At 36.2% G+C, this 14,407-nt stretch overlaps 1 protein-coding gene across 2 annotated transcripts in view; it reads right to left on the bottom strand.

The window, feature by feature from the left end:
• Positions 1 to 1,047: 1,047 nt before the first annotated feature.
• Trim33 (tripartite motif containing 33) overlaps positions 1,048 to 14,407 on the bottom strand; it is a 78,094-nt gene continuing 64,734 nt past the window's right edge. The window contains exons 15-20 of one of the 2 annotated variants that reach the window (XM_031375027.1): positions 13,929 to 14,278; positions 12,138 to 12,261; positions 11,456 to 11,530; positions 7,771 to 7,923; positions 6,299 to 6,349; positions 1,048 to 6,219 (exon numbers count right to left, since the gene is read on the bottom strand). In XM_031375027.1, the coding sequence (XP_031230887.1) occupies positions 6,007 to 6,219; positions 6,299 to 6,349; positions 7,771 to 7,923; positions 11,456 to 11,530; positions 12,138 to 12,261; positions 13,929 to 14,278 (966 nt within the window). In that variant the 3' untranslated portion in view covers positions 1,048 to 6,006. The remainder of the gene's footprint in view (positions 6,220 to 6,298; positions 6,350 to 7,770; positions 7,924 to 11,455; positions 11,531 to 12,137; positions 12,262 to 13,928; positions 14,279 to 14,407) is intronic. The other variant, XM_031375028.1, reaches the window with a different exon arrangement.

Below are 14,407 nucleotides of genomic sequence, written 5' to 3'. Positions count from 1 at the left end.
TTTATTTATATGAGTACATTGTTGCTGTCTTCAGACTCACCAGAAGAGGGCATAAGATCCCATTACTGAGCTCTCCCTCAAGCCTGAGAAACCTTGTTTTTCTTTCTTTCTCTCTTTTTTTTCCGGTTTTTCGAGACAGAGTTTCTCTGTACAGCCCTGGCTGTCCTGGAACTCACTCTGTAGACCAGGCTGGCCTCGAACTCAGAAATCTGCCTGCGTCTGCCTCTCAAGTACTGACTGGGATTAAAGGCGTATGCCACCACTGCCCAGCAAATTATTAATTTTATATTAATTTTTAATTTATGTGAGTACATTGTCGCTGTCTCAGACACACCAGAAGAGGGCATCAGATCCCATTACAGATTGTTGTTAGCCACCACGTGGTTGCTGGGAACAGCCCCCAACCCTGTCTTAAAAAACAAAATAATAAACTTTTTAGGAGTCCCTACTGTGTCATCCCTGTGAGTTACATGAGCTAGACCTGCTGACTCTTGTTTCACCAATGAGCTAAATGACTATAAAAGGTCCACAAAAGGAAATTGCAAAGTTAGGGCTCAAACCAAGTCTGTATAGTAAATGGCCAAAGAACATTTTTATCTACTACATAAAGCCCATCTAGAGGGTAACAACGATAATTTCCAGTCTCCAGTCTTTTCATGTACTTAAGTTCTGTACAACCTGAAGGAAGGAAGACCAAAGTAACAACTTCTAGGACTCCATCCACCTTACTCACTTTGCTGGCAAAGTTAATGATGTTTGATCTTCACCTCAGGCAGAGTTGTCTATGGATTCCCTATTGCTAAACCCAATTTATCCTATTTGCCTAAAGAACATCACTAGCATCTCTCCCCTTCTTGAAAAACATTGACTGCTGGTGATTTCACTTGCAGGTCTGTTGTGCCAATCCTGATCACAATACTATTAACAGTCTTAAAAACAGTGTGAAGGCTTGTATTTTATCATATTAACTGCCTGGCAAAATATAAACTTTAATGAATTTGCAATTAGGTCTCAAAAAGAAAGGAAATTCATTGAAAACGTTTGCAATTTTCTAAATTTAATAGAAATAGCCAAAACAATGTAGTTTTTAAACAAGGCTTCAAACTAATCTAGTACAGCTTCTACAACACATTCCAGAGAGCATTGTAACAATTATTTACAGGCAGCTAATGTATTAAATAACCATAAAAAGAAAAACTTGCTTTTATTACACGCAGCAAAAAACACAGGAACAGAACAATTAGAAACTGTAACCTTGTTTAAAAAATTAAATATGATCATTTAGAGAATACAATACCACAGAAACAGCACTTTAAAAAACCATTCTGAAGAGTAGTTTAACTATGTGCAAAAATAGTAGTAATGAAAGGAGACCAGTTGAAATCCTAGAAGCAAGGAACTCGTAAGGCTGTGAGTTTAACCCTTTGTGTGTAGATTTGTCCGCGTAGAAAATCAACAGGCTTTCTACAACTGCGCACACTTTCCATTATAGGCGTACATCCATGTCTCACTGCGTTAAAACACAGTAAATGCCTACATTTTTCAGAGCAGGAGCAGGCATTCTCAACAATGAAATTTAGGCCACAAATGGAATATTGTGACATTTAAAAATCATTTTGGTGCCTTCATAGGAATCTCTTGAATGCAACACAGTATCATTTTCAGTTTTAAGTAACACTAGCTAGAAAAGAGATAACCTTGACTCTATACATTCTGTAGTTTGACAAATATGCCCAGCTTATTTTTTAAAGATAATTTTGTTTCTAGATACAATAAAAATATAAAAAGGATAATGTAAGGAAACATAAGTAACTAAGATCAGAGAGATGCACTTCTGACCATGGAAAACATGCATTTAGCCAAGTAAAGAAGTCATTATATCCAAGAGTAAATGCTGAAATTGGAAATGTCTATGTAAACTGTGGCATATAAATTTTTTTCCTTAAAAAAGTACCTTCAGTTTTTTTTTTTACTCAAACAGCTACTTTTAAAAAAATATGCAACTTTCCCCAATTTTTTTAAAATAAAATGCCACAATATATTGTCATTACTTCCAGCATACATTTAAATTTCTTAATTTTTTTTAAAAGATAGATTGGGTGATATGCATACAAACTTTCCTATAAAATCACCATCCAGGAGGATTATGACATGCTATTTATTAGGCAACAGACTCAAAGCAGCGTTATTGCTTTATCAAGGAAGTTTTAACTGAGAGAAACAAGCTAGGTTGGGTTTATGATCCAACTTCAATACACTTTAAAACTCTTAAAACACCTTCAGCAGATAATTTAGTAGAGGCAAAAATGGTGTATTCAGTTGCATGTTTTGAGGGCACATGCGTGGTGTATACACTCACAAGTTGTGCGATGGCATGTATACCAGGATGCATGTGCAGAGGTCTGTAAGTTTGCATGTTGTGTGTGAGGGCACATGTGCTAGGGTGCAGGTCAGAGGACAACCTCAGGGATTCAGTACTGAATACGCCAGGCTAGCTGGCCAAAGGGCTTCTGGAGACTACCTTTGCCTACCTTTCTGTAGGAGCACTGGGCTTACAGATACACACTACTGTACCCACCTGTATGTAGGTGCTGGGGATTCAAAGCCGGGTCCTCATGCTTGTGGAACACGTGCTTTTTACCCATGTCATCTCCCCAGCTCAAAGAAGCTTGTTTCAACTCAGGGAGTTAGGTGGGTAGTCTTGTTTTCTTAATTATTTTAATTAACAAAACTACTTACTGATCCAATCCAATGCTGGCTACAAGAAATGGAATTTTTGTATTTTCTGTGCTGTATGTGAATGAGGCTGGGTACCAGATGGAAAGGCTAAGGGAGAGGGGACTACAGCATCTATTCCCCATCCACATTTTAGAAAAAACTGTTCAATAACAAGTGGTAAGCCACAACCTAAGGGCATAGTTGGAAGACCTGAATCTGTAAGCTTACTAACATTAACTCACAAATAATTACATGGCAGGATACCTGCTGAGGTAATCGATAAAACTATAATTTGCACACTTTAAAGCATTATGTCTTTGGATTAACTAAAAAAAAAAAAAAACCTCAAACTTGTTAAAAGAATGAGAACGGACTTTTTAATGACCTAAAACCCTTCATAAGAAATAGAAGAGGGGGGAAAAAACCCTTTGATTCCAAAGGGGATCTACTGCTTTATCAAAGCTCTGTGGTAATAGTTTGATGTTTGCATACAGAACAAGGTCTAACCATAACCTAAGCTGACCCTATCACTGTGCCCTTGACAGCAGTTTGCTCAGTCAGGCAAGCTGCAGAGTCCAGTGCAGAGATACATAAATTGATACGTAACTTAAGGCCAGCAGAGCAGGCTGAGGAACATTTAGTTTTCGGATGGGAAAAATGACCCTAAGTTCATCAAGAACTTTGAAGGATTTTAAGGGATCATCATTATGTGGACTTTTTTCCAAATCTAAGGTACAGGTTCTTACAAAGAATATAACATGGGGATATCATGCCCATACCTGGGAATTAACAGATATTATGTATTTGTATTATTTTTAAAATATAAACAGGGAAATGAGATAATTTGAATGAGAATTAAAGTTTGTATTTTTTAGTCATACTTATGTTAAAGCTGAAGAGCCTAGAAAACACAATGATCAGTGTGCAAAAAAGGGCTTTATAGACATTAAAGTGACTATCATTTAAGAGTGCCTTTTTGAGAGCCATTGATTCCTCAGCAGTAGGTACCTCTGCTAACAAAAACAGAGCCTACTAAACAATGGTCACGGAGAAGCTTCTAAAGTGATGGTCTTAAACAAAGGGGATGCCTTTATGGAACACATTCTCTCTTAGGGCTTCAAATATTGAGAAATATTTGCTTAAAAATCTGTGTTTGCCCCACTTAATAGAGATTATTTGTAATTTATTGCTAAGAATTTTGAAAAGGATTCATGAGAAGCAAATATAAAACACTGGAACTCAGAGGCTTCAGAAAATGAAGTCAAACCCCTGCTCCCCCCACTTGCCAAAAATGTACCCTTAGATATTCATTTACTTACGAATTCAAATCATGGATATCAAAGAAAAGAAATGGGTATAAATAAAACATTTTAAAAATAAAATTTTTTCCCCTCATAAAAAACAAACTTGAAACTTCAATAAAAATGATAAATGGTTGAGAACATTAAAAAAAAAAAAAAAACAAAGCTTAATTTATAAGGGAAGAGAGAAGCTAAATGGAAACCAGGAGATGAGGCAATGATATGATAAACTTCTTTTAAGTGCAGTATGAGAAGGCCTAATCATACTCCTCTTTACCCACATCCCTTATGAAAAAAAAACAATCCAAAGGAATCTGTATAATAATTTCTTTAGAGCACTTTATTTGATTCAATGCACACTAAAAATATTCACTTCTTTGACAATTATGTCAAATAGTTTCTGAGGAGGTCTACAGTTTGAACTGCTTTGAATTTTTTGAGAGGCAAATGATTTGCCACACATATGCTGACACCTGAAATGTTTCTGATGCTGAATTCTACTTTGGTCACTTTATATTCTACTGTGTCCATACAGAAGAAGTAGGACCACAACTCTTAATCCACTGGAGAGGTGCACACAGTCTAGAGCACAATTGATCTGAGCATCACAATGAAGAGGAGAAAAATAAAACCAGAGCGAGTAGATCTATCTGCTTCAGGTTCTGCTCCTGTCATCAGGTAGTAAGGAAGGTTGAGTTTTTTCCAATTACCATTCAAGTGGGGATTGGCTCGTTTTCAGGATTTACTTAAAGGTCTCTTCTACATCATTTAAAGCCCCCAGTCCATGCACGTGTCCCACTTGGTGGACAGATGAGTAATCTAACCCCACCGGGTTTATTTCAATATTTTGATATTTCAATAATAAGCTGCTTCTGAAGATTTTTTGAGACGTCTGTTCTCTATTAAAATAAGATAGAACCTCAAAATATGAATGTGAACATTAGAAATAGACAGTATATATTACAAATCCATTCTTGATAGGAACATTAGTAAGAATACACATTAGCTTAAAAAACAGGCTCAGCAAATGTTGCTGATCTGCCAGAAGTCTGAGCTCACTATTTACAAATAAGACAAAGTGAAATACAGAAAATTGTACACATTTGGTAGCTGACAGATTTCTGTTTACCAATAGTGGTCTACTGGAAACTGGCATGGAGAAGACTGGGTTAAAGTTGTCATCTTTTCAATCTAATTTACCTAAACAGAAAATTCTGAAATAAATGTTCTGTCTTTCCAGGAAATAACTAACTGCGTGATCAGATGATCGGACCAGCGAGGGTAACTGTTGAGAAGGGTTTTCTGGAAATGACTTCTATAAATCTGTACGATCCACTACTAAAAGTTATCGCCATTTTAGTACACCACTGAAGTTGACTAAATGATCAATGGTTATGTTACTAGACCCTACATCTAAGAATAAAATAAAACTACTGCTGAGTTCTTTAAACCAATTTAAAAACTAAGGCCCAATAGATCAAAATGAGAGAAAATACAGTGGCATGATTCAATGCATCTTTAGTGACATTCAAGTGGAATCTGATCTACTCATTTTTAACCAGAAAACAACCCATGTGTGTCTGTGGAGGGGAAGGCTTTTAAGTTGTCTGAGTATCTGTGTGCTCTAACAGAGACACATCTTGCAACATGAGCCTTGTATGCTTGCCTGACTCAGTATCCTGCACCAATTAAAAAACATGATCATCTACATTTCTAACAACCAGAGAACCATTTTCATTTGTAGTAAATCCCCAAACTTTTTTCACTTCTAATTTTGTTCTTAAAGTTGCAGACAGAGTTCTCTCCCCTTTTCTTGACAAGAATGTTTTCTGTTTCCATTATTTCAATCTAATACTGTATGAATGCTACCAGCTTCTGTAAGGAGGTAAAACCACTGTACACAGGATATTCCAGTAACACTTAAATAAAAGGGTGTTTTGTTTTGTTTCCTTCTTCTTAAAAACAACTGATTTACGTCCATGTCATTTTACTTTATATGTACTGGTCTCTCGTCTGACTTTAGGCGTTTTCTACGAGGCTGTATAAAGTCTTCATCAGAGTCTTCTGTTACTTCACCATCATCCTCTTCCTGCTCAAACTCTGGCAAAGGAGCGAAGGTCCTGTCTGAGTAGATCTCTGAGAGTTTATCTTCAAAGTACAATGCAACTGCTTTCCCTGCCTGAGCTACTTCTGAATCAGCCTGCAAGTAAAAGATAGGAATATTCACCTATTGATAATGCATATTCCTTCACCAAGTTTGCATGGTCTGGAAAGCTTACCTTCAAATTAATCTCTTGTGTGTCTGCATAAACTTGAACAACTTTCATCATCTAAAAAGGATACCAGAGTCAAAAAAAAAAAGGGAAATTATAATCCTTTCTAAAGTTAAGAAACTGTATAGGATTGGTGACGAAAGTCAGCCATACTAGGGAGAACAAATTGCTAAAATCAGATTAAGTGCTACCTAAAATTCTACTGAACATGGAACAACTTTCTTTACAAAACTGTTAATAAAGTTACTTTGAAACCTTAATAACAGTCTCATTCTAAATTATTGAGGTCAATCTTAATAGAAACTTGTCTGAAGACATCAACTTACTCAAGAGAAAATTAGAATGCTATTTTTAAAATGGTCAAACGTTCCACGAGATAATCAGAATTCTATCTTTATGGCAAAACATTAACCACAAACTAACTTTTTGTTTTCCTTAGTTTGTTTTTTGAGACAGGGTCTCCCTATATAGGCCTGGCTATCCTAGATCTACTCACTATATAGACCAAGCTAGCCTGGACTTCACAAAGATTTGCCTGCCTCTGCCTCCCAAGTACTAGAATTAAAGGCGTGCATCACTATGCCTGGCCCACAAATGAACTCTTGACAGGCAGAACGTATCTTTCTGTCATTTACAGTACACAATACCATATCCATTTGAAAATAATCTAAATTTTTAAAAGGACAAAAATTTTAACTTGTCAATTTGAAGTGAGATTTTACAGATGTATTTTGTGGCATACTGATATCAAGTTGACTACACTTTGCATCTCATGGAGAGTTTGGTTTCTGTATTACAGTGACACTTTGATGCCTCTAGAGACTGGTATGGGTAGACTTGGATTCTCATTTAATACCATTTTCTTCTCCTATAATGAAGAAAATCTTCTATAACGACAACAAACTTGACTTTACTACAAAGATAACAGAAAGCAACTTCCCTGATAGAGATTATCTGTCACATTATTTTTCCCTTCAGTTATAGGTAAGGCATTTTTAGCTTCAGAGAAATAGAGTTAAAAAAGACTCACTGTAGAAACCAAACCCTCACCATTACATATTGAGACCTGCAGTTTAGTCTTAACACTCTTTGTGTATGTGGCCAGTGATAGAACTAAACAATATAGGTACTGTTAAGTTTCCTGTAAGTGACTCAAATGTGGGCATACATAACCATATCTCACCAAGTTACTTGAGACTATTTTCCTATTCAACCACAATTCCCTTAGGAAAAGACATTCAGTAACTTATTTAGGAATAAACTCCAAGCTATACATAATAAATCTTTCTTCTCTAGAGCTGAGGGAAAAAAACCCCAAAATTTGCTTTTATAGAATAAAGAAAGGAGAGAAGGAGAAAAGATAACCAAATTAGGTGATTCTTTCAACAGGAAAAAAGAAAAAGAAAAAAAAGAAAAAAAAAAAAAACAAGCAAAGGAAAACTAATAGCCAATACTCTATAGGTTGGAAGCTAACATACTTCATTAAACCTTTCACAGTTCTTGAAGATCAAACGGACATCAGCCACAAAATCATCTGGGATTTGGTAATGCTGGGAATGTTTTTTCTGAAGCTTCTTCTTCACCGTTGATAAATCCATTGGTTTCTTAATAATTTTATAGTAGTTTGGTATCTAAAAAATAAATCATTGCAGGTCAGAATTCTCCAAAATACTAAACTATTTAATGTGAAAATGTACAGCATATTGATTTTACATTTGATGCATGGCAAATGTACTTTCAAGTTTTATCTGAATATATCTTGAATATCAAATCTTACTGCAGAATATATGCTGGTTCACATGGTTACTCTAAGTTCCCAAGATCCTACCATTAATAAGAATAAATGGGGAAAAAAAGCAAACAGCAGGAGAAGTTGCCTCCCATAAGATCTACACCCATATCTGGTTCATTTGGAACTTGAATCAAGAGCTCTTTTTCATTTGTTTGTTTTTTTGAGACGGGGTTTCTCTATATAGCCCTGGCTGTCCTGGAACTCACTCTGTAGACCAGGTTGGCCTCGAATTCAGAAATCTGGGATTAAAGGCATGCTCCACCACTGCCCAGCATCATAAGAGCTCTTACAAAAAAAAATTTAAAGAATAAAAAACATTTGAAAGTATATGAATGCTATGGTTAGAGCACAATGTGGTAGAAGATATCAATGCTTCACAAGAAATCTCAGAACACTGAAAGAAAAAGTTACATTTAGTGTTTTGACTTCACCTTTGGCCTGAAGTTTTCTACCTGTGGGATATAAGTGCACATAGTAGTGCTATTTAGGAACACTGGCTGCTCTTATCAGAGGTCCTGAGTTCAATTCCCAGCAACCACATGGTGGCTCACAACCATCTATAATGGAATCCAATGCCCTCTTCTGGTGTGTCTGAAGACAGCTACAGTGTATTCATATACATAAAATAAATTTTAAAAAGGAAAGTCTATATAGCTCAGGGTAGCATCAAATTGAAGATCCTCTTGCCTCAGCCTGGGACTACTAACATGCACTACCAAGCTAGAGGAGCTATCTAAATCTCCATGAAAAGAAAAGATTAGAAAATTATTTTCTACTGTGAAATCCATGAATTTAAAAGATGAAAAAGGGTTTTGAGAATCAAATGACTAGTTTTTATCTGTCAAAACTTTTAAAATACATTTCTTAGCCTGGCAGTGGTGGTGCACGCCTTTAATCCTGGTAGACACCACGCATGCACCTGGGAGATAGAAGCAGGCAGATTTCTGAGTTCGAGGCCAGCCTGGTCTACAGAGTGAGTTCCAGGACAGCCAGGGCTGCACAGAGAAACCCTGTCTCGGAAAACAAAACAAAACAAGAAAGAAGAGGAGAGGAGAAGAGAGGAGAGGGAGGGAAGGAGGGAGGGAGGGGGGAGAGAGAGAGAGAGAATACATTTCTTAGCCTACTTAAGCAAACAGTCAAGTATGATTTAGTACTTTGTTGACATACTTACTACATTCAGTATTAAACAGCTAACAAATAGTGTGCATATAGCACACTTGACTCCCTGCCCCTCTTTCCCTGGAGCACTCTGGAGTCTCCTAGGTGTCTTTTCTCAGTCTTTACTATTTGTCTTAGGAGGGCTTAGAGATGGCAAAGCCATTTTGAAAACTTCAACACTAAACCTTTACTCAACATTTACAGAGCATCATGTGAACAGAGAAGATACAGAATCTTGTAAGTAATTTAGTAATTTTACTATATAATTAGGAATGAAAGGTGGAAAAGTCTACTGTTTTTTCATTTATAATGTTAGCTGACATGCATGTGGCTAGTCACACTGTAATCCTACCTCTCTAACATTACAGGCAAGACCTGTAGATAAAAGGAAAGTAGGAGAGGAAAAGACAAGCTTTCTCCCCATTTCAATGTTCTTCCCATTAAAATTATATCCCTTATGTCAATCGTAAAAGGAGACTACAGAAATAAAACATAGTTCCAATCAGAGTAATATGCACACACACAAAAATTTAAGACAGGATACATGTCTTGCATAAGCTCAAGGTGGCCTCAAATTATCTTCCTACCCCTAGATACCGGAGTAGTAGTAACAGCATACCTTGCTTACAAAGGTAATTTTAACAGACAGAGCTTATATCCATTTAGCTCTAAAAAGGTTTCTGACTGTGACATGAGGATGTAATTCAGTAGTGAAAACAGTTGCAAAGCTCAGATTCAATTTCTCAGACCAATATACATAAAAATGAGCTAAAACTCGACACTTAACAATGTTATATATTATGTATAAACTTTACACTAATTATCTTATAAGGGTTGCCTTCTTAGTAACTCATCTTGAGGGACTAATTGAAGGCCGATCCCAATGCACTGGAAAAAAACCTCTTGCTTTTGCATCAGAAAAAAAATTATTTTATATAATCTTCTAAATATTTCAATGAGGTTAAGAATAGTAGAGGCGTATATCTTTAATCCTGGCACTCAGGAACTGAGGAAGGGGGGGTCTGAGTTTGAACCAGTCTAGCACCAGGACATTCATAGTGAAACTCTGTCTCCAAAAAAATAAAAACAACAAAAAATTACTACACACTATAAACATTTATCAAATTATCAAACTGTATTCCATAAATTTGTAAAAATGAAAAGAAAAGAAAAGAAAAGAAAAGAAAAGAAAAGAAGAAAAGAAAAGAAAAGAAAAGGAAAGGAAAGGAGGTCCTGGGCTCAGCTCCCAGCATCCACATGACAGCTCACAACTGCCTGTAACTCATATTCTAGGGTATCTGACACCATCTTCTGATTTCCTTGGACACCACGCATGCACACAGTAAACATATATACATGGAGGTAAATATTCATTTTTAAAATAGTGAAAACAGCATTTTAGAGGCTCGAGAGATGGCTCAGGAGTTAGGAGCTCCTCTTCCAGAGGACCAGAGATCCATTCCCAGCAACCAGAGCAGCTCACAACTGTTTTCTCCCTGATTCCCTGAGCATCAGGTATGCACATAGTACATTCAGGCAAAATAATCCTACACACAGAAATAAATTTAACAAAATAATAATAATTACTAAGTTTAAAAAGATGTTTATAGAGCATTAAATACCAGCATTAGGGAGGCAGAGAAAGGTGTTTGATTTCTAGGATAGTTAGGAGTACATAAAATCTCTGTATCAAAAAAAAAAAAAAAAAAAAAAAAGACCAAAAAACAAAAAAGCAAGCAAACAAACAACAAAACAAATTAGAGATTTGTATAGAGAGTCTAGAATGAGAGGTAAGATTTAAAAAAAAAAGATGTTGCTTAAAGAATATGAAACTTCAATTAGGCTGGTGTAATAAAAGTTCTACTGACCTACTACTGCCTTACATGTAAATTACAAATGATAAGCTGGGTATTTCAAAGTTCTTTAAAGGAGTTTTGCCATTCCATTCTCATTACAAAAAATTTAAATTGATGGTAAGGGGCATGTTAGTCTAATTAATTCTTTCAATTTGTATGAACATTGTACCATACAAGTATACATAACATGTCAATTAAAATTAAGTTCTAAAACAATGATTGGGGCAGAAGCATCAGAGCATACTGAGTCATAGACTAGTTAAGGAACTTATTACTTGTAAGTACTACTTACTACCTGTGTCTAAGCCATAGCCCACAGATTTCTTTACCAGGGGAATACTAAGGCATGTAACTCACCGAAACGGGAACAGGCTCCTGGAATTCAATACTTAATTCATGACAATAGAGGTAAAGCAGAAGACGTTCACATTTCTGGCCCCAAAAGAAAAAGAAGACAACTATTTTTTTCTGATGTTTTGGAGAATACAGCTACAAAGTGTTATTACAACAAAGTGAACATTACTTTCTATATAATCGTTATCAAAAAAAATAATTTGCTTTGATTAAAATTTTGAAACTATAATCTACTCTACTTTAAGATTTTTTTTTTTTTTTTTTGGTTTTTCAAGACAGGGTTTCTCTGTGTAGCCCTGGCTGTCCTGGAACTCACTTTGTAGAGCAGGCTGGCCTCGAACTCAGAAACCTGCCTGCCGCTGCCTCCCAAGTGCTGGGATTTAAAGGCATGCGCCATCACCGCCCTGCAAGAGTTTTTATTCTAAACAAACAAACAAACGGCCAGGAAGTGGTGGCGCACGACTTTAATCCCAGTACCTGGGAGGCAGAGGCAGGCAGATTTCTGAGCTTGAGTCTAGCCTGGTCTACAGAGTGAGTTCCAGGACAGCCAGGGCTACACAGAGAAACCCTGTCTTACAAAAACAACAACAACAACAAAAAGCAAAAAAAACAAAACAACAACAAAAAAATATACACAGGCTGACAACCATCAAGTCTCTATTAACAAGTCAGCTTTGAAACTTACCCTTTGGTCCACAGGGCTTAAACCCTGTGCAGTTTTCCCCTTCTTACTATGTTGCATATTATCACAATCATATTCAACTTCTGGCTTCCCAATATCTCTGCAAAATGTGCATATCCAGTCTCCACTGTACAGGGAAAAAGCCATTAGTCCATGTAATTGCAACAAAGCCTATTCTGGAGAAGATAGGCCCTTAATGCAAAGCTTTAGATTATTTTTTCTTTCCAATTCTTTCATGAATTTTTGTTCTGTTACATTTCTTATATAATAAACTCTCAAACTTTCCCAATTACACATCAAGTGACAACCATCTGGAAAATGATAAAATGGAATTTCTATATTAAAACACCAGTCTGTTCATGGCATAAACTCAATGACCAGTGCCTGCAGCAAAATCCAACCTCAAGTCTCCATATTAGCATCCTGTGATCCTACTTCTGTGATAGGAAAACATTTATCATTTACTTTCTTGAAGACCTAGCTGATGCCTGTAACTCACTGGAGAGGCAGGGATAGAGGAACCCTGGGGCACACTGGTAAGGAAGCCTAGTTATTTGAGTAGTTCAAGTAGGCAATGGAGCAATAATACCCAAGGCTGTCTGTCCTCTGGCCCACATGTGTCTGCCCATACATACAAAGAAAACAGGAGAGGTTATGGAGTTATTTGAACCATCTTACAGTGTTCATAAGTACATTTAATATACCAACAAATTGAGTCTTTTCCATGGTCTCAAAAAAACCTGGATATATAAACATGTACTTGTGTTTATAATCATATATACTCACATATGTGCTTATATATACTCCCTTAATTTTTAAGTCAGACAAAATATTTACTGTTTTTTTAAATGAGGATTTCTATTGTATTAGACATTTCATAAATTCCTTGTTCATATTTTTCTTTTCCCCTGTCTATATATAGATATACAGTATATATAGTAATCTAGGTAGATGAAAGTCAATTCTAATTCCAGAAGTTTATATTTCTAACTATTTGCTTTAAAAACTGGTAAAACCTTAGCTGGTTATGATGGCACATGCCTTCAATCTTAGCATCAGGGAAGCAGAGGCAGGAGGATCTCTGGGAGTTCAAGGTTAGCCTGGTCTACATAGAAAGTTCCAGAACAGCCACAAGTACATAGAGAGATCCTATTTCCAAAACAAAAAAAAAAAGAAAGGAAAAACAAAAACAAAAAAAACCCTGGCAAAATCTTAATGTTCCAAGATATTACAACCCCCAAAAAAGGGGTCCAGCAAGAGGGCAACAAAGCAAAGGCACTTGCCATTAAGCCTGATGATGAGTTTGAGTCCCCAGAACCCACATAGTGCAAGGAAAAACTGACTCTTACATTGTTCTGACCTCCATACATGTTCCACGGTACCTGTAATATGCATATGCATGCAAATGCTGACATACATATAAATAAGTAATGTAATAAAAAGAAAGGAAATTCCTCACTAGATCACTAGCAAATCATACCCACAGAGATTTAGGCAAGTATTACAATTAAGAAAACAAAAACAACCAAAAAAATTATGAGGCACTGTTTATATAGCTAGTTATCTTTTCCTATCTTAGTGTTTGAGATTGAGCCCAGAGACCTTATGTATGCTAGGCACATGTTCTACTACGGGACTACATAAATCATATCAGCTTCTGCAAGTTTTTATCAGAGTTTGATCTTTAAAATGGGATTTTTTTTTTTTTTTGAGGGAAGCCTTGAACAACTTTCTCTTATATGTTTAGATTTGGGAATAAATAACAAGAACTCAAATCAACTATTTTGCTGGTACCTTGGAAAGCTGAGAAGTGTTGGAACATGACAAGTAAGGTGAAAGACCTTCGGACATTTTTCACAACACAAAAGATCCCCTCCATTCTGGCAAACGGCACACCAGTCTTCATTTGGGTCATCATCTTTGCTATTGCCATCTCCTCCAATCCTTGCCGACCTGTGCATGAGGTTTCGAATTGGAGACTTTCCATTAACTAGGTTACTGAGTCCTGACTGTTTGCAGCTTTCACTGATATCTGTAGGTTCGGTTTTCACATGGTTCTCCAGGCTTGTTAATGTATCCAGCTCACTCTCTAGGTGGAGGTTAGTTGAAAGAGGCGGTGTCAAACTACTCTCAGGACTGCTCAACTACAAGAAAACAAAGACAATTAAAAAAAAAAATCATTTAATTCTTAAGAGTACACAGTATGCATATATACACAAATATATATATGTGTGTGTGTGTGCATATATATATGTGTGTATATATATATATAT

Source organism: Mastomys coucha, unplaced genomic scaffold, assembly GCF_008632895.1.
Source record: "Mastomys coucha isolate ucsf_1 unplaced genomic scaffold, UCSF_Mcou_1 pScaffold16, whole genome shotgun sequence".
NCBI lineage: Eukaryota > Metazoa > Chordata > Mammalia > Rodentia > Muridae > Mastomys > Mastomys coucha.
Note: the sequence above shows the minus strand (reverse complement) of the source record. Positions and strands in the feature narration are given on the sequence as shown.